We start from the raw sequence: 20,925 nt of genomic DNA on the forward strand, positions 1-20,925 counted from the left end.
CTCAAAATTCTCCAAGTTAGGCTTCAACAGTACATGAACCAAGAACTTCCAGATGTTCAGGATGAATTTAGGAAAGGTGGAGGAACCAGAGATCAAATTGCCAACATCCGCTGGATCATAGAGAAAGCAAGAACATTCCAGAAAAACATCTACTTCTGCTTTATTGACTATGCCAAAGCCTTTGACTGTGTGGATCACAACAAACTGTGGAAAATTCTTCAAAAGACAGGAATACCAGACCACCTGACATGCCTCCTGAGAAACCTGTGTGCAGGTCAGGAAGCAACAGTTAGAACTGGACATGGAATAATAGACTGGTTCAAAATTGGGAAAGGAGTACGACAAGGCTGTATATTGTCATGCCACTTATTTAACTTATATGCAGAGTACATCATGCAGAATGCTAGGCTGGATAAAGCACAAGCTGGAATCAAGATTGCTGGGAGAAATATCAGTAACCTCAGATATGCAGATAACACAACCCTTATGGCAGAAAGTGAAGGAGAGCCTCTTGATGAAAGTGAAAGGGGAGTGAAAAAGCTGGCTTAAAACTCAACATTCAGAAAACTAAGATCAGGCATCTGGTCCCATCACTCCATGGCAAATAGATAGGGAAACAATGGAAAGAGTGAGAGACTTTATTTTCTTGGGCTCCAAAATTACTGCAGATGGTGACTGCAGCAATGAAATTAAAAGACACTTGCTCCTTGGAAGAGAAGCTATAACAAAGCTAGACAGCATATTAAAAAGCAGAGATATTACCGACAAATGTTCATCTAATCAAAGCTGTGGTTTTTCCAGTAGTCATGTATAGATGAGAGAGTTGGACCATAAAAAAAGCACTGAAGAATTGATGCTTTTGAACTGTGGTGTTGGAGAAGACTCTTGAGAGTCCCTTGGACAGCGAGAAGATCAAACCAATCAATCATAAAGGAAATCAATCCTGAATATTCACTGGACACGTGAATATTCATTGGACTAATGCTAAAGCTGAAGCTGTAGTACTTGGCCATCTGATGCGAAAAACTCTCAGTGGAAAAGACCCTGATGCTGGGAAAAATTGAAGGCAGGAGGAGAAGGGGACAACAGAAGATGAGATGGTTGAATGGTATTACCGACTCTTTGGACATGAGTTTGAGCAAGCTCCTGGAGTTGGTGATTGACAGCAAGCCTGGCTGGGGTCGCAAAGAGTCTGACACTATTGAGCGACTGAACTTAACTGAATTCCCTATACCCATTTTGGAAATTTGGAAACTTTTTAAATTGTTACTCTAGAAATAACATTAATCTTTAATTTATATTAATACTTACCCAGGAGTTGTAAGATCTCCATTTACCTTTCCTAACTTTCATTCTATATATATTATTAAACCCCGGTCATAATAGTCAGTGCACATTTAGAAATGGCTGTACATGCATTTACTCCCTTCTTTTCTCTTTAATTTTTATAATAATTAGTATCATTTTCCATTTAGCAACCACTCTCTGGTATTTCCTTTATGCAGATTTGCAGGTTGCAGTTTCTTTGCATATTTAAAAATGCCTGTATTGCACCTTCATTCATGGATGATTTTGCTGGTTATAGAATTCTAGCTTGGTGTTTGCTTTCAGCACTTTTAAGATAACATTCCACTGTCTTTTGGCTTCAGATTTGAGAATTCAGCTGTTGGTATGTTGCTCCTTGGAAGACAGTTTGTCTCTTTTCTCTTTGTCTCTTCAGTTTTGCTTTCATTTGTTAAAGAATGAACTTCCTCATTTTCTTACTGTGCTTCTTGAATCCGTGGAGTAATATCTTTGATCAGTTATGGGAAATTCTAATCTCTTTAGATATAGCTTTTCCTTTCCTCATAGGACCCTGGATGTATATTTGTAAAAAGAATTCTATTTATTTATTTATGGCTGTACTGGGTCTTTGTTGCTGCATGAGCTTTTCTCTAGTTGTGGCAAATGGGGCCTACCCCCTAGTTGTGGTGTGTGGGCTTCTCACTGTGGTGGCTTCTCTCATTGCAGAGCGTGGGCTCTAGGGCTTGAGGGTTTCAGTATTTGCAGCTTGTGGGCTCAGTAGTTGTGGCTTCTGAGCTCTAGAGTACAGGCTTAATAGTTGTGGTGCATGGGTTTAGTTACTGTACCACATGTGGGATCTTCCCAGATCGGGGACTGCACCCATGTCTCCTGTATTGGCAGGCAGATTCTTTACCACTGAGCTACCAGGGAAGCCCCTGATTGGATGTGTATTAAACCGTCTCACTCCACCTCGTAGTTGCTCTCTTAACTTTCCACATTTTTGCCTCTATTTGCTGCGTTCTTGATTATTTTTATGATTTATGCTTCAGTTCACTAATTCTCATACTATATGTATTTTTTGTTAAACCTTTAAGATCTCTATTGTGATTATTGTGATTTTTCAGTCCTGATGTTTCATACTCTTTTTAAAAATATGAAACAGTTTTTTTTTTTAATTTAATATTTCTAGCTATTGGTCAGTTTTCAGCCTTGGCCTTTATTTCTTTGGACATTAAGCAACTATTAAACATAATTATTCTAGGTTCTTGTGTTTGAAAATTTCAACATCTGAAATCTTTTGCAGTCTGTTTCTATTTTTTCTGCTGGGATAAGTTCAGTGTACCCTGTTTCTTTGCTCAGTTTTGTTTGTTTGACCATGTATTTGAAAAATGATTTATGGGAATAATTTGTCAAAACCTTCATCAGGATCTATTGTAAAAGGTGAATAAAAGCTCAAGATTTAAGTGGGCAGAAATGGTTACTATCATAATATTTATTAGACTGTTGAAGTTATACATGAATATATATTCAGTAAAGTATAGAGAGTTCAACTTTTCTTGTTCAACTTCACGCATAATTCATTAAAAGATTATAAATATTTTTAGGTAATTTTTTTCTGATGAAATATTTAATCAGTCTCCTGTGAGATATCACATTATTTACTGTTAATCTCATAGTTAAGATGAGCATGATTTGAACAGTTATTCTTAGCTCTGTAAACATAGTTCTTTATAATTTTGTTTATTTAACTATTGGATTGGGGGAGGAATTTCAGTTATATATTGATAGAGATGTAAGAACTTACCTACAGAGGCAATGTCAGTTGATATCTTCACCAGTTTGATTTGCAGGTAGTTGGTATTACAAGAACTATGTATTATTTCCTTAACAAATAATTGTCAGGAACTTCTTGAAGGAAGCAGCCAAGGGATACCAGAAATATGAACTCATCAAGGAGATAATCTAAAAGGAAAGGGTTCAAATTCCAGTAGTATAGTATCATACTGTTTTTGAACTATTAAATCAAATATAGGACTTGAGATAGTTATGTTTGTTCAGTGGCTCTAACTCTATGCTGTAATCCTTTGGAGAGTTTTTAGTAATATGTATTGTTGCCTAGGCTCACTCCTAGGTGATTCCAAAATGTGGCCAGGATTAAGAACCACACCTTTAGTAGACCAGTATGTGGAGGAATTTAATGAACTAGTATTGAGCAATAATTTTCAAATTATTGATATGTTCCTTTAAAATATCACAGTACTACTTCCTGAAGGAGGCAAACTGGACAATGTTAAGCCCTTCTTCAGCCACAGCAGTTTGTTTTATATGCTTGTTGTTCTGTCGCTCAATTGTGTCCGACTCTTTGCAACCCCACGGACTGCGGCATGCCGGGCAGGCTTCCCTGTCCTTCGCTATCTCCCAGAGTTTGCTCAAACTCATGTCCATTGAGTCAGTGAGGCCATCCAGCTGTCTCATCCTCTGTTGCCCCCATCTCCTCCTGCCATCAGTCTTTCCCAACATCAGGGTCTTCTCCAGTGAGTCGTCTCTTTGCATCAGTTCAGTTCAGTTCAGTTGCTCAGTCATGTCCGACTCTTTGTGACCCCATGGACTGCAGCACACCAGGCTTCCCTGTCCATCACTAACTCCCAGAGCTTGCTCAAATTCTTGTCCCTCTAGTCGGTAATGCCATCCAACCATCTCATCCTCTTTCGTCCCCTTCTCCTCCCGCCTTCAGTCTTTTCTAGCATCAGGGTCTTTTCAAATGAGTCAATTATTTTGCATCACGTGGCTGAAGTATTGGAGTTTCAGCTTCAGCATCAGTCCTTCCAATGTATATTCAGGGTTGATTTCCTTTAGGGTTGACTGATTTGATCTCCTTGCTGTCCAAGGGACTCCAAAGAGTCTTCTCCAGCACCACAGTTCAAAAGCATCAATTCTTCCATGTTCAGCCTTCTTTATGGTCCAGGTTTCACATGCGTACATGACCACAGGAAAAACCATAGCTTTGACTGTGCAGACCTTTGCCAGCAAAGTGATGTTCTTTTCTTTTTAAGAAGCTGTCTGTGTTTGTCATAGCCTTTCTACAAGTTCATTTGTGGTTTATTTTGTTAAATGTGTATCCTTGATTTAAAAATTTTTTATTAACTTTAGCTCATCCGGCTCTGAGATGAGATGGTTGTTAGAGTCTCCTTGGTTTTTCAGTTACATGACAGGCTAGATAACTTGAAAACTGTGGAATCAAAAGGTCCTTTTAAGTAAATAGCATAGATTAGTTTGCAAGGAAGTAAAGAGAATTCCACTGGGCAAAAACAAGGAAATCTGAAAATAATACCTGTTAGTTTGAACTGACTCTGGAGCTACTCTGAAAAAGTTTGCCAATCTGGGTAATGTATTAATTAGCTTATTTTGCTTGACAAACGACCCCCAAATTACTGACATAATTACCTATTTAGCTAGTAATTCTGTGGCTTAGTGATTTGAGCTGGGCTTCGTTGGGCAGTTCTCATCTTAGCTGAACTCAGTTGATCAGCTGATGGTCTGGATAGGGGCTGAGTAGTCTGTGGGGTCTTTAGCTGGATGGGCTTACCTCTGCTCCAGGTTGTATATTATCCTTCAAGCTAACCTTAAGTTATGCTCATAATAGTATAGCAGGGTTCCAAAAGAGAGAGGTAAAGAATGCAAAGCCACCTGTTAGGCTTAGGGTCACCTCATGCAGTCATTTTTGCTTCATTCTGTTCAAAGCATGCCATAGGCCAGAGACCAGTTTTAAGACATGGAGAAATAGATTCCTCATCTTGATGGGAACCCCTACAAAAGTCATATTGTAAGGGTAATGGGTATAGGGAATGGAATAACTTTGGCAGTTTTTATAAGCAGTATACCACAGATGGCAAGGGAATTTGGAATAGGAGGTACGACCGAAGAAGTGGTAGAGGCAGTCGTGAGGCCTGTGAAACCATCTCCTCCTAGTAAAGCCACCTCATGGGAAGGGTCCACAGTGAAATATTCTCTTGCTAGTTTAAGGAGACTTTTCTGGCCTTGGCTTAGTTTCTTGTTTGGATCTTCCCTCAGAATTTGTAACCACAAGACTGTCCTAAAGTAGGCTTGGGACTTATCAGAATAGTCCTGAATTGATGTATACGTGTTATGTTTCAGAATGTATTAAGGGTTTTAAGTGAAGTAACTGACTCCAGTACTCTTTTCTGGGAAATCCCATGGACGGAAAGGCCTGGTGGGCTACAGTCCATGGGGTCGTGAAGGGTCGGACACGACTGAGCGACCTCACTTTCACTTTTCATGCATTGGAGAAGGAAATGGCAACCCACTCCAGTGTTCTTGCCTGGAGAATCCCAGGGATGGCAGAGCCTGGTGGGCTGTCGTCTGTGGGGTGGCACAGAGTCGGACACGACTGAAGCGACTTAGCAAGTGAAGTAACTGTCTGGATGATTTGAAAAGAAGAACTAGAAATGGGATAAAACATAGTCATTAAATTTTTAAATTCAGTGGATAATGGAAACAGCAGGTTGGACAGACTGCTAAAGAGAAAAGTAGTAATATGAAAAACAGATCTAGGGAAATTAGTCACAAGGGATATGGATATTTAGGAGAAGTTAAAAGACTGTTAGAGTGTTGGGAAGATAAAACATTTGTCTAATACTATCAAGAAGAGCATTGAATACATGGGAGAGAGACAGTATTTACAGAAATAACATAAGAATTTGCCAGACTTGATTGAATCCATGAAACTTTGAGGAACACAACACCTGAGCTGGATGATCACCTGTAGCCCATTCCTAAATATATACTGATGAAGCATCAGAGGGAGTTGGACAGATTCAGGATTAGTGGGTTTTCACTAGCTTCAGTTTTATAATTTCTTAGGTTTGTAATTTATTTGCTTCCACTCTGGTACCTCTAGAGAAATCTGAGTGTGTATACAAAAGAATCAGTTTCTTTTGAAGAAAGGAAACATTGTCTTACCATACATTTTTATATGTACCAGTCTTCTGCCTGGTTCTTACCCTAAAGCTTTTGAGTGATACCCACATGGTGTAGGCCCTTACAGACTACAGCTTTAAGCTAGAACCCGAGCGAGAAGGTGGTGGGCTGATTTCCTTGGACAGCAGTTAGATGCTGCCTCTAGTGCTGAATCATACAGTGTAAGAGATATCAGTACAGAGCTGGGTCTTTTTAAATTTGGACATTTGTGGGAATTTTCTGGACCATGCTTATGCAGTCTACCTGTGTGGTACAGAATTCATTCAGTATAGAATAAGGCTATTAATAAAATTTTGTACAGAAAACTTGAAAACTCTAATGGTCTTATTAACTTACTTTTGAAGAGAAAAATTATACCAGTAATGTTCACTGTGCTTTTCTAAATGTAAATTATTTTTATATTTACATGAAAGGTAACATTAAGTCTGAGGTTTTCTGTCATTTTACTCTAGGCAGCACACTTCTGCTTTTGTTCCTTCATCAGGACGAATTTATTCTTTTGGACTTGGTGGTAATGGACAGCTAGGAACTGGTTCAACAAGCAACAGGAAAAGTCCTTTCACTGTGAAAGGAAATTGGTTTCCTTATAATGGGCAGTGTCCACCAGATTTTGGTAAGTTCTTTTATATTAAAGCTTTGCAGCACATGCTAAAACTTGTTAAAATGTTGCTCTTAAGAGGTGAACTTTTCTACATTTGAGATGAAAGAATTCCATGATGCATTGTTTAGGGAAAATAGCAAGGTACAGAATACTGTATACTGTGGTTTAGTTTATTTATATTTGCTTGTATATGCATAAGAGAAGGCAATGGCACCCCACTCCAGTACTCTTGCCTGGAAAATCCCATGGATGGAGGAGCCTGGTAGGTTGCAGTCCATAGGGTCACTAAGAGTTGGACACAACTGAGCGACTTCCCTTTGACTTTTCACTTTCATGCATTGGAGAAGGAAATGGCAACCCACTCCAGTGTTCTTGCCTGGAGAATCCCAGGGACGGGGGAGCCTGGCGGGCTGCTGTCTGTGGGGTCGCACAGAGTTGGACATGACTGAAGCGACTTAGCAGCAGCAGCAGCAGCATATGCATAAGAAAACACAAGATAAATAAAATAATGAAAGTTGTTTCAGAGGGTGGAAACTGAATGGTGATTAGAGACCAGTAGGAGGGAAATATTTTTGGTTTTTTATTTTTGATTATGGTAAAATACACATAACAGAGTTTATGAACTTAACCATTTTTAAAGTGCTCAGTTCAGTAGTGTTAAGTACATTTACATCGTTGTGCAGCTACCTCGAGAGCTTGTTGAATCTTGCAAAACTAAAACTCCTTGTTCATTAAACAATTCTCCATTCACACTTCCCACTAGCTGGCAATCATTCTGCCTTGACTCAATACCTCATAAGGCTTCCCAGGTAGCTCACATGTTAAAGAATCTACCTACAGTGCAGGAGACCTGGTTTGATTCCTGGGTTGGAAGGATTCCCTCGAGAAGGGAGTGGCAACCCACTCCAGTATTCTTGCCTGGAGAATCCCATGGCCTATAGTCCATGGGGTCACAAAGACTTGGACACGACTGAGCAACTAACACTTTGAATTTCACCTTATAAGTGGAATCATGCAGTATTTGCCTTTTTGTGATTGGCCTGTTTTATCAACTTACCGTGAATGTCCTTAAAGTTCATCCGTGTCACAGCATGAGTGTTAATAGTAAGGCTATTAACAGCATGTGTGTAGAGACTACATTTTGTTTATCTACTAATTGCTGATGGACATTTGGATTGTTTCTACCTTTCAACAGCTGTGAATAGTGCTGTAAACATGGGCATATAAATATCTCTTTAAGATCCTTCTTTTAGTTCTTTTGGGTATATGCTATTACTTTAACAGTCTGGGGGTATATATGAGACTTTAATGTATATAACCTTTTCTATTTCTCTGAAATTTGAACATATGTATAAATTACTTATTCAAAATATTAAACTTTAAAATTTGCTTTTATATCCCACTGTTTTAGCCAAATGTATAATTTATTTTCTGTTACTCTTTCAAAAGATCTGGTTATCTTTTCACTGATATTAATTTACTGCTAAAAAATTTGAAGTACTCAGATGCTGTTTTCTCATTCATTTCTCTGACATGCTGCAACCAAAATGTACTTTTTAAAATACTTTCTTTTTACCATCCTGAACTATACCTCAGAGTTGTTTTTTATGTTATCTATAATTGATTTTCTTTGGAATTTTTCTCTGAGCTGTGGGACTTGAGACTATTCAGATCTTCACTGCCATGAAGATTGACATTAGAAAAGATCCATAACTTTTTAACATGAATTACCTTTGAAGATTTTTTTTTTGTAGCTGAAAGGTTATCTCAGTTATATTCTTATTTAACAAGTGTCAGAATATGATACTGTTTTTTTTCTTCTTTTTGTTTGATTTTGTGTTAGAATATGGCTTTACTTGCTTCCAGTCATTCTTTGGTTTGTAACCTGTATTTATTTTAATAATATCGTTCTTTTTCTTATATACTTAGGAACATGTTGGTATTTCATCATATGAGTTTCTTCCACAAGGCACTATTAATAACCTAAAAAAGAGATTTTGTCATTTAAAGCAGCATGGGTTTTGTAAGGAATCATGTATTTGTGTTCATAAAGTTTAGTCACATAGAGGTGCATTTTGTTGCCTTTAAAACTGCATACTTTGAGATTATTTGTATTAAAGTGGTAAAGGAAATAGATTTCTAAAGGTAGTCATTATTGCTGTTGTTTAGTCTCATTACTCACAGTAGCCAAAAGGTATAAACGATTCATTTGTCCGTCAACAGATGAATAGATAGATAAATATGGAATATGCATGTAATTGAGTGTTAGTCATATAGAGAAATAAGATTTTGGTACATGCCACAGCATGGAAGAACCTTTAAAACATTATTATGCTAAGTGAAAGAATCCTGACACAAAAGGACAAATAATGTATGATCCCTCTTATATGAAATACTTAAAACAAATTTATAGAGAATGAGAGAACAGTGGTTACCAGGTGCTTGAGAGAGGGGAGAATGAGGACTTCTTTAATGGGTGCAAAGTTTCTGTTTGGAATGATAAAATATTCTGGAGTTGAATAATGATAATGGTTGCATAACACTGTGAATTTACTTAATGCCAGAAATTAACACTTTAAAGTGGTTAAAACAGTAAAATTTTTTACTATGTGTATTTCACCACAATTTTATGGCTAATAATTACTTTGTACTGTATTAAAGCTGTGTAGGATAGAAACTAAATGTGAATTTTATTTACTCAGCCCCTCTAGAAGATAAGTCTGTGGCCTCTACCATAAATCACATTTTTAGCATAAACTGTCTGATATGGTCTCAAGGCCACAGGTAAACAAAGACACACTTAATAGGATATTTCCAAGACTTTGAGACTCTCTCCTGGGAATTGGGCAAAGGGTAAACCTTTCTTTAGAATGTGTATGCTAGGGCGGCTGTGGCACCCCACTCCAGTCCTCTTGCCTGGAAAATCCCATGGACGGAGGAGCCTGGTGGGCTGCAGTCCATGGGGTCGCGAAGAGTCTGACACGATTGAGCCACTTCCCTTTTTTTCACTTTCATGCATTGGAGAAGGAAATGGCAACCCACTCCAGTGTTCTTGCCTAGAGAATCCCAGGGACGGGGGAGCCTGGTGAGCTGCTGTCTATGGGGTCGCACAGAGTAGGACACGACTGAAGCGACTTAGCAGCAGCAGCAGCAGCAGCAGGGCGGCTATAACAAAATATCACAAACTTGTTTGCTTGAGCAGTACGAATTTATTGATTCACAGTCCTTATGGCTTGAAGTTCAAGATCAAGGTGTTGGCAGTGTTGCTTCCTTCTAAGGGCTGTAAGAGTTCCATGTGTCTCTTAGCTTTTGGTGGTTTGCTGGCAGTCTGGTATTCCTTGGCTTAGTAGTCTCTGCCTTCATTCTCCCTGTGTGCTTATGTGTGTCCAAATTTTGCCCTTATATAAGGACACCAGTCATTTTGTATTAGTGGACCACCCTACTCAAATATGATTTCAGTTTAAGTAATTACATTTGCAGTGACCCTATTTCTGAATAAGGTCACTTTCTGAAGCCTCTGGGAATTAGGCCTTAAAACATAAGAATTTGGGGAGAACACAGTTCTTCCCATGACAATGTCCCAGACCTGACAAAGTAATCTTTTACTGGGCCCAAAGCATCATAAACATTGACTCCATAAGTACAGCCAACTTTATTCCTTAAAATGACTTGTATATGATTCAATAGCCATCATTCTCAAATATGACATTTCAGGTAAGCTGTTGGTTATATAATTGATTGTTCAACCAGTTATGAAAGAAGTACAAACTAGTGAAAAGGGAACATACTCTTACTGAACCCATGCAGACAGCAACATTACAATCAAAAGAAGGGAAACCTAGTATGTTTGAATTCTCATTGAATTCTGGGGATCAGCAAGAATCAGATACAATTTTTTAGTTGACTTACTATATTTTGTTTCAGATATATATTACAGATGATCACCACAGTAAGTTTAGTTAAACATCTATCACCATAGTTATAATTGTTTTTTCTTGTTATGAAACTAAGATTTACTCTCTTACCAACTTTAAAATATGACTGGAAATTTGTACCTTTTGAGCCCCAGCCAGAAGTGCCTGGGGGTAGGGGCAGACAAAGTGGATAAAGGGGCTCAAAAGATACAAATTTCCAGTCATATTTGAAACTTGCTAAGAGAATAATCTTAACAGTTTCATAACAGTTTTGTAACTGTGGTGATAGATATTAACTAGACTTATTGTGCTGATCATTTGCAATATATACAACCACTAATCTGTTCTCTGTACCTATGAGCTTGTTTTCATTTGGTGGTGGTTTGTTTTTTAGATGCCATGTATAAGCAGGATTGTATAGTGTTTATTTTTCTGACTTATTTCACTTAGCATAATACCCTTTGGAATCATTTGTGTTGTCACAAATGGCAGTATTTACTTTTTTTATGGCTAATATTCCACTGCATGTATATGGCTGTGTATATATTATTTGTGTGTGTGTGTATGAGATGTAGACACATCTCATATTTTCTTTATCCGTTCATCCATCACTGGAAATGTAGATTGTTTCCATATTTTGGCTGTTGTAAAATGAACATGGTGGTACATACATCTTTTCAAATTGGTGTTTTTGTTTTACCCAGAAGTAGAATTTCTGGATCATATGGTAGTTCTATATATATATGTTTAATATTTATTTATTTGACTGTGCCAGGTCTTAGTTGGGGCACACAGGGTCTTCAGTTGTGGCATGTGGGACCTAGTTCCCTGACCAGGGATAGAACCCAGGCCCCCTACATTGGGAGCGCAGAGTCTTAGCCACTGGACCACCAGGGAAGTCCTGGTAGTTCTATTTTTAATCTCTTGAAGAACCTCCATACTGTTTCCATAGTGGCTGTACCAATTAACATTCCCACTAGCAGTACATGAGGCTTTCCTTTTCTCTACATCTTCACTAATATTTGTTGTTTCTTGTCTTTTGGATAATAGCCAGTCTAACAGGTTGATATTTTGGTGTGATTTGCGTTTCCCTGATGATTAATGACGTTGAGTATCTTTTCATTTGCCTGTTGACCTTCTGTATGCCTTCTTTGGAAGAATGTTGGTTCAGGTCTTCTGCCTATTTTTTTTTTTAACCAGGCTGTTTGTTTTCTTAATGTTGAATTATATGAACTGTTTATGTATTTTGGCTATTAACTCCTTATTGGCCATTTCATTTGCAAATGTTTCTGCCATCTAATAGGTCTTTTTGTTGTGTCAGTGGTTTCCCTTGCTGTGCAAAAGCTTTTAAGTCTAATTAAGTCTTGTTTATTTTCACTTTTGTTTTCTTGCTTTTGGAGACAGATCCAAAAAATGTTGCTGCGATTTATGTCTAAGAGTGATCTGCCTGTTCTCTTCCAGTTTTATGGTTTCTGATCTTAACATTTTGGTCTTTAATCCATGATGATGATTCCCTTTGCTCTGTAGAAATTTTTTAGTTTCGTATGCAGTCCTATTGCTTATTTTTGCTTTTGATACATTTACTTTTTGGTCAGATTCAAACAGTCATCCTCAAGACTGATGTCAAGGAGCTTGCTGCCTATGTTTCCTTCTAAGAGTTTTATGGTTTAGGTCATACATTCAAATCTTCAGTGTTTTGAGTTAGTTTTTGTGTGTGGTATAAGATGGTGGTTCATTTTCATTCTTTTGCATGTGGCTGTTCAATTTTCCCAGCACTATTCACGAAAAGACTGTCCTTCTCCATTCCCAGGTGGCACTAGCAGTAAAGAATCCACCTGGCAATGCAGGAGACATAAAGAGATGTGGGTTTGATCCCTGGGTAGGGAAGATCCCCTAGGGGAGGGCCTGGCAACCCACTCCAGTATTCTTGCCTGGAGAATTCCATGGACAGAGGAGCCTGACATGCACACATGGGGTGTCAGAAGAGTCAGGCACGATTGAAGTGACTTAGCATGCCCCATTGTGTATTCTTGGCTCCTTTATCTTAAATAAACTGCTCATATGTGCTTTGGTTTATTTCTGGGCTGTCTGTTCTGTTCCTGTGATCTGTGTCTTATTTTTAATGCCAATACCATACCGTTTTGATTATTGTAGTGTTGTAATATAGTTCAACCCTGCCCTCACTCTTGGTTGTCTCTCACACTTTTGTTACTGTCCAGGAAGTCTGTCTTATTTTTAGTGGCTCCCAGTTAGTTGAGTATATGCTGAGACCTCAGTTTCCCAAAGGGGAAAGTTTCAGCAAGTACCTAGATTCAGGCTGATTGGATGCCAGACTCTCAGGCAGCAGCTTTTAAGTAAACAAATATATATCATCTTGTGGGACCGCAAGTGAAAGTCACAGTGGCTGGCAGAACCAGGCAACCTAGAGATGTTTCTTGGGCAACAGCTATGTAAATCAGGGCCCCGTTAAAGGTACAGGCTCCTTTGCAGGAGAGTCTAGCAACTTAAAGCAAGATAGAGGGAGAGTGTAGAGATGGCATCCACTAGCTTCTGTTTCCAGAGATCACCTCAGTAGGTTACTAAAGCTCCAGGACAAGCTTGTAGGCCTTTTCACAGAAAACTGGGGTATGTTTCCACTTGCTGTTCATGTTATACACTAAGGGTGGTAGCCAGCCAAGGACTGTTCTCCAGTTGTTAAAATCCCATGGGATCCAGGATACAAACCCAGCTGTCCACCAGAACCAGGCAGTGAAGGGGAATCATTAAGTGATAGCCACAGTGGGATTACCAGATGGGAATACAAGCTCCCATCTGGTAGAGGGACAGCATACAGATAGGGCTCTCCTGAGATCTCTGTGAGAAAATTACAGTAGGCCTTTAGATATGGATTTAATTAGAAGCCTTCCTCCTAGCCCAAAGCTGTTTTAGGTAAACTAATACACCTTTTTTATAGAAATATTGGACACCTCTGTCTGTTGCTTCTTGCTGTGCCCTGGGGTGGTAGTCAGTTAAGTCTTTCTCCATTGATTATAGTCCCGTGGGACCCTCGAGCCATAAGCCCCACTAGACCCCCAGGGTTGGGTGATCTAGAGGTGTTTGCTAGATGGCTGCTGCAGAAATCAGGGCACTAGGTGAGGCTATAAGCTCCTTTCTGGGAAATACTGGCAAGCTGAAGGGAGAAGAGAAACTGTTTTTTAACATTTCATTTCAGCCTACCGAAGCAGAGTTTACAAAATTGATGTGAATTACTTTACTTCAGAAGAAGGAGAAATGACTCCCTGTAAGGGAGATCCAGAAAACAGAAAATTAAAACGAAGTTAAACATTATATATCTTGAATCGTCAGTTTCATAAAATGGCTTATCAGCTTAAAAAGAATATATGAGAAATCCTCCTGTAGTCCACTGGTGTCTTCTGAAAGTTCTCTAAGCCATGTCTCCTCAAAAACCTGTGCCCAAGTGTCTACTTGACATATAAATGATTTAAAATACCAGGTACAGTCCTTTTCACAGGCCTCTGAGACTGCCCTTATTTGTCGATAGTACAAACTCTGGCCTGTAACTTATAGAAAAGCTTTCAGACAAGCGTAAAACAAAAACTGTTCAGTAGATGACAGTGGCTTAGAATAACTGTTGCTTATTTATTACTGGTAATTGTCAAGTGGAAGGATATGATGAGGGTCCATAATAAGAATAAATTTAACCGGGAAATTTGTATCTGTTGTATTTGTGACAAACAGAGCACATTACAGGCATATTTTGGAGATATGGCCATTTGATTCCAGAACACCTCTCTATTAAGTGTGTCAGATAAATATTTTGGTTTCTTGGTACATATAAAAGTTATGTTTACATTATCCTGTAGTCTGTTAAATGTACTGTAGCATTATTTCTTTAAAAAATATATGTATCTTAATTCAAAATATTTTATTACTAAAAAATGCTAACCATTGTCTGATAATAAAAATCATCATTAATTTGTAAATGCCACAATATCTGTAAAACACAGTAAAGTGAGTTATGCCTGTATTCCAAAAAGGGTTTTAAACAAGAATGTTTCTAATGATGATGATTAAGCCTGTTTACAAAGAAGTCAGTGATTCTTACATCTGATTTATAAAGATGAATAAATATTACTTTTTATAGACGAAGAACGCCTTGAGTTACAACATGATAATCCTGAGAACCTAATACCAGAAATAACACCAAGAGGATCAAGAAAAGAGAGTCAGTAAATCAGGGGTCAAGTTTAGACATCTATATTTTTATAGAACCCCACTTGAAAATCACTGGCCTAGAAGATGATAGATATAAATAAAAATGAAAGTTCAGTAATAACTGAAATTAGAACTGATACCACTCACCACTGGAACTTTCATAAATACAGGAAAACTTGACAGAACTATTCATGAGTTTTGAATAATGTTTCCCCAAAGCAATGACATTACTGAATCTCCATGGACTTCTCATAAGACAAACACTTTTTGAAATTTATTAATTTATGAAAATTTTATATTATGTTTACCATGTAAATTAGAAAAATTATAATAATTGCATTTTGAAATATTTTTTATTAATTTAGAGAAGTGAAAATTTTATATTTACATTTACCATATAAATGTAACCTTCTGATTTGACAGCTCTTCCCATGCAACTCTTAACAATAGTAACACATCAAATCAGCATAATTATTTCTAGCATCTCTTCTTATATGTTGAAATGGCAGATCTCTGTGATTCTCCATAGCCTCTCTGGGAAATCGCAAAAGAATTTTCACTAACACATATAAAGTATCTGGAAGTTCTGTTTCTCTATGTTTAAGATATGATTTGGTGAAGTGTGTTAGTTTGCTAAAGCTGCCAAAATACCACAGACTGGGTGGCTTAAACAGCAGAAATTGATTTTCTCACAGTTTTGGAGGCTAGAAGTCTACGATTACCCTGTCAGCAGGTATGGTTTCTTCTGAAGCCTCTCTCCTTGGCTTGCAAACGGCTACCTTCTTACTGTATGACCATGTGTGTGTTGCTGGTGTCTCTTCCTGTTCTTACAAAGACAGCTTGCGAACAGCTGCCTTCTTACTGTATGATTGTGTGTTTGTGTGTATGTATTTTGCTGGCATTTCTTCTTGTTCTTATAAAGGCAACAGGAATGTTGGATTAGGACACCTTCCTAACAGTCTCATTTTTCCTTAATCACCTTTCTAAAGGCCCTGTCTCCAAATGCAGCCATATTCTGAGGTACTGGGGCTTACGGCTTCAACATATGAACTTGAGCAGGGGACACAGTTCAGCCCATAACAGGAAGACAGAAATCAAAAAAGTTGTGAGAGAAGATTGGAACACTTTATTAAAAGATGTAACCTTTGATACTTGAGAAATAATACCTGGTTACCTATTTTACTGAAGTGAGATTAAAACATTTCAAAATAAATGTAAATGGTAATGTGATTGAAAAGAACTTTAGCTTATTCATAAGTGAGGAGTCTTGGTTCTTTTTTTCCCCTTAAATAATGAAAGATAATAAAATTGACATGTAGTATAGAAAGTTATTCTAGTAAGATGCAGAATTTTTGCTCTTTGTCAGATTACACAAAAGTAAAGAACAACATATAGATGAAGGCACGGGAGCACACCCTTAAAACTGAAGTGGACTTTGCTAAGATTTTAACATATTGAAAACCTTTTTCACCGTCAAGTATAAACCAAAGCAGATGAAATTCACTTAGCATGCTGTGTCTTCAGTTATGCTCTTCCATGTTGTGGACAAGCTGATAGTTTTTCAAGGGCAGTGGTATTGTCTCAGAGAGTCCTTGAGGTTAAGATGACTTTCATATTAGTACTAAAATGTTATCTGTGTTAATATGCAGTGCTTTTGTTCTTGTTCATTTTCAAGTAAATCAATGAGTATTTTTAAAATCTCTTAATTTTCAATTCTGATATGGTATATATTAGTGCTTTTAAGCCCTTTGGGATTCTGAATAAGTCCTAAGAGTGCAGTGGGATTCAGAGATCGTCAAAAACTACTTTTCCTTGTAAATCAAAGGCATATAGATAGTTGTATCTCTGTCAGTATTGCTCCTAAATAGTATGCTTTACAGGATTGTAAATAGCTCAGAGACACCTTTTAGGTAGCTATGTTTCTGAAGGGGGCCCTAAACAAGACTCAGTAAATGGGGAGGGGAGCTCAGGAGAGCCTATTTCAAAGTCTTCTCAGTTTTTCCTGACAATGTATTTTGTAGAGAGTAAGGAAAAGGTGAACTAGCCCTCCTAGATATGACAATGTATATTATAAAACTGTAACAGTTAAATCAGATTATTGGTAAAACAGACATTCAGATTATTATAGCTTAAGGGAAATTGTGGAGAGGGAGAGGAGGATCCATATATTGGCATTGTATATAGGTTTTGTTTCAGGTTCAAACTGCAGTTGATTGGCAGTTGCTCTTGGAGTTATGGGAAGGACCTGATGAAGTGGAAGTTATGAGAAGGGCTTTGAGAACACTTGAGGTGGAGAGGAGTGCCAAAGTTGTTGAGGGTTGTATGTTATAGGTAGAAGAGGTATAGTGTCTCTTCATAACTTTAAAACAGGGCATCACTAGTAAATATGTGGAGAAGAGGTAAGAATTACTCAACACATGAGAATTGGCAGGAAAATGTCAGTTTAGATCCTAAACTAACAATATATTCTAAAGGAAATTATAGATGGATTAAAGTTAAATATAAAAAAGTTCCTAAGATAATTCTGTAATTTGAGGATGGGAAAAACCTTTCTTAGCATTATGGTAATGAAACGTGTCATAAAGAATAAAACAAATACATTTGATTTAATGGAAAAAGAATCTGAGTTGAAATTAAATAATCTAGGAAAAATGTTGGTAACAGATAAAACCTGAGGTAGTAGCCAAAGTTCTCATACATATTGGTGTAAAAAATAGTAAGATACCTAGTAAATAGGACAAACATTTAGATGTGTAATAGATAAAGGTAGTTAATGGAAATTCCCAGTGAGGAAATCGAGGTTACTAAGAAACATGTAAAAATTATAATCAAAGAGAAATGCAAATTCAAAAAGCCAAGCAATAGTAAATAAGTGGAAAAGAACAAGCATTAATCTTTCCTATTACAGGGCAGTGTGGTGGATAAGGGGATGCTAATGGTCCAACCATAAGATGAGGAAGTAATATTAGTGTATCATTTTTCAGCCCACAATGAATTAATGGTCTGTGGGTGTCAGTGGTTACTAACATCACAAAAAGGAACACAACCATACATTATGTGCTTCCTGATGAAGAATAGCCCTGTCCACTACCATGTAATAATTTTGTCAAAATAATTGAGTAATTAATCTAATGAAATCCTCTCTAGATCCAACTACTAATTTACAGAAATATACAGAAGACTGAGGAAAATACTAGGAGAATCCTCAAGGATATAATCACCAAAATCCAGTCTGCAGGAAGCTTCGTAGGACAAATGACTAGGTTCCACAGACGTTTTTAGAGTTGTAATTAAAAGAAAATTAAGGAAAATAATTTTTGGTGACCTATTCACAGCCCCCAGAAACCTATTCATGTACTTTATTCTATCCATTTCCTTGATGATTATTTAAAGAGGGCAGAATCACCTTTTAGAAACAAATGAATAACATCCTGCTGTGTTTTGAAGAAAGTGCATGACTTCATGTGGACTTGTGAAGATGATGTAGAGAAAAGATTTTAAGTTGAGTGATTGGTTTATTTAATATTTTAAATTTACCCTTTTAATCTGTTCTTTAAAATGTTTGGCCTTAGAACATTCTTGTTGTGGAAAATTTGGTCATTAATGTTCTGATCTCTGAAGCTCTTATTATTGGTATTTTCTAAGCTAGGTAATTTTTATATTATATATTAAACATTTACTCAGTGTTTTTACAAAGAAAACATTGTGGTTAATAGTAGGGAATGATCCAAGGAAATTAAGATGTGATCCCTTCCTTAAGAATTTACAATTCTGTAGCAGTGATGGTCACAAATAATACAGGTGAAGAATTAGTCTAGTCAGCTGAAGAGTGGAGGGTCAGGAGTAGGAACACAGAAATGGATTATTAGACTTAAGTTGGGCTTCCCTGGTGGTTCAATGGTAAAGAACCCACCTGCCATTGTAGGAGACCAGGAAACGTGGGTTCAATCCCTGGGTCGGGGAGATTCTCCCGGAGGAGGAAATGGCAGCCCACTCCAGTATTCTTGTCTGGGAAATCCTATGGAAAGAGGAGCCTGGTGGTCTGCAGTCCATGGGGTTGCATAAGAGTTGGACATGACTTAGAGACTTAACAACAAGAGCAACAAAGCCTTAAATTATATACGTTGTGGTGGCTATAGTGTTTTGGTATGTGATCCTTTTTTTTTTATGATGAATTAGTATATTTTATACATTTATTTTTATTGAAGTATAATTGATTTACAATGCTGCATTAATTTCTTATTTTTTTAATTTTTACTTTATTTTACTTTATAATACTGTATTGGTTTTGCCATACATGGTATGTGATACTTATAAATAGTAGTCTAGTGGTATTTTTGTTAATATTATAGATAGTTTTTCCATTTTGAGATAAAGAAGAGAAAGAAGAAGAGGCTTTGAATGTCTTTTTGAAAAGGGACTTTATTGTTTCTTCTTTTATTTCTACTAAATTTGTTTATTAATATATATATTTTTGGACCTGGTTTGGATGCTGTTGATAGTTTCTAATAAAGAGCTGTGTGTGTCACTTTACTTTTGTATAGCTTTGTTGAGAGAGCGAATAATGCTGCATTACTCAAGATTTAACGTACACTGATGCTTGTTTCTTGTTTGTTGTCATTCTTTTTAAAATGAATGTTCCTTTTTTTGTTTTTGGCCACGTCCCACACAGCTTGCAGGATCTTAGTTACCCAACCAGGGATTGAACTCTGGGCCACAGCAATGAGAATGCTGAGTCTGACCACACCAGGGAATTCCCAATATGAATATTCTTACTTTTTACTTTCTTCTGAGCTATCTTTTATACCTTTGATTCAGTTTTTGTATCGTCATCAGTTTTAAATATATTGAGATAATAAAGATCTAGATTAAAAAATGTCAGTTTGATATGCAGATCAAAAAGAAGACTGTACAACAGAAACCAATACACCACTGTAAAGCAATTTATCCTCCAATTGAAAAAACAAACCAAAAGAAAGCTTAGAAACAGGAAAAAAAAAAAAAAGACCAACCAAAAAGCTTAGCAAATGCTGGATGTGCTTGTGGGATCATTTAATGTTCCATTAACTTGGTCGGTCAACATTCTGAGTCATTTGTATCATTGAGCCCAGGATGGGAAGGTCTCATTAAGTTAGAGATTAAGAGAAAGTCCAGTAGCATATTTGATGCTCTAAAAAATATATATATAAATCTTGAATTTTTTAATGTTTTATTTTCATTACAGATTCTGAAGAATATTTCTGCGTGAAAAGAATTTTCTCAGGTGGCGATCAAAGCTTTTCACATTATTCTAATCCCCAGGTAATAGAAATCATATGAATAATTTAAATAAGCTCAGATAATTTCATATTAGTATTCTTTATATGTTACAAAGTAATGGCCTTAATTTTTTTCCTCAAGTCTACAAATATTTTCAGATCTATTTGACAAGTTTTTGTTTTCAGTTTGTTTTTCAAGTTTTGTTTTCAGGTGTTTAGTAGAGATTAACTTCCAGATGCAGAATGCTTTGTATATAATCCTGTTCCCTCAAACTCATCTACTTATTTTTAAACTTTAGAATTGTGGGCCACCAGATGACTTTAGATATCCTGATCCTTCGAAGCAGATCTGGACTGTGAATGAAGCTCTAATTCAAAAATGGCTCAGCTACCCCTCTGGAAGATTTCCTGTAGAGATAGCCAAGTAAGAAATGTTTTATCTATACAAAGACAAAATCTACACAAAGACAAAATCTCTCAATTCCATGGTAGAGGAACCTGTACTTAGAAGTTTTTATTTAAATAAATATTTCATTAAATATCATTTACTGAATGGTTTATATACAAAAGTTTAAATGTCTGGAATTTCTATAATGGTGAATATTTTAGGAGATCTCATTTAAAATTGTTATATATTTTAAATATATAAAAATAT

The 20,925-nt window shown here is 36.9% G+C and overlaps 1 protein-coding gene across 9 annotated transcripts in view; it reads left to right on the forward strand.

Annotated features, from left to right (window-relative positions):
- Positions 1–20,925, forward strand: part of HERC4 (HECT and RLD domain containing E3 ubiquitin protein ligase 4) — a 125,087-nt gene that overhangs the window by 55,564 nt on the left and 48,598 nt on the right. For all 9 annotated transcript variants that reach the window (XR_005721329.1, XR_005721330.1, XM_040242223.1 and 6 more), the window contains 3 exons: positions 6,735–6,895; positions 20,237–20,313; positions 20,570–20,694. Coding sequence is in view for 7 of the 9 variants with exons in the window: in XM_040242223.1 (XP_040098157.1) it covers positions 6,735–6,895; positions 20,237–20,313; positions 20,570–20,694 (363 nt within the window). In the remaining 2 variants the exon portion in view is untranslated. The remainder of the gene's footprint in view (positions 1–6,734; positions 6,896–20,236; positions 20,314–20,569; positions 20,695–20,925) is intronic.

The sequence above is a fragment of the Oryx dammah genome, unplaced genomic scaffold (genome assembly GCF_014754425.2).
Source record: "Oryx dammah isolate SB20612 unplaced genomic scaffold, SCBI_Odam_1.1 HiC_scaffold_6, whole genome shotgun sequence".
In the NCBI taxonomy this organism is placed as follows: Eukaryota; Metazoa; Chordata; class Mammalia; order Artiodactyla; family Bovidae; genus Oryx; species Oryx dammah.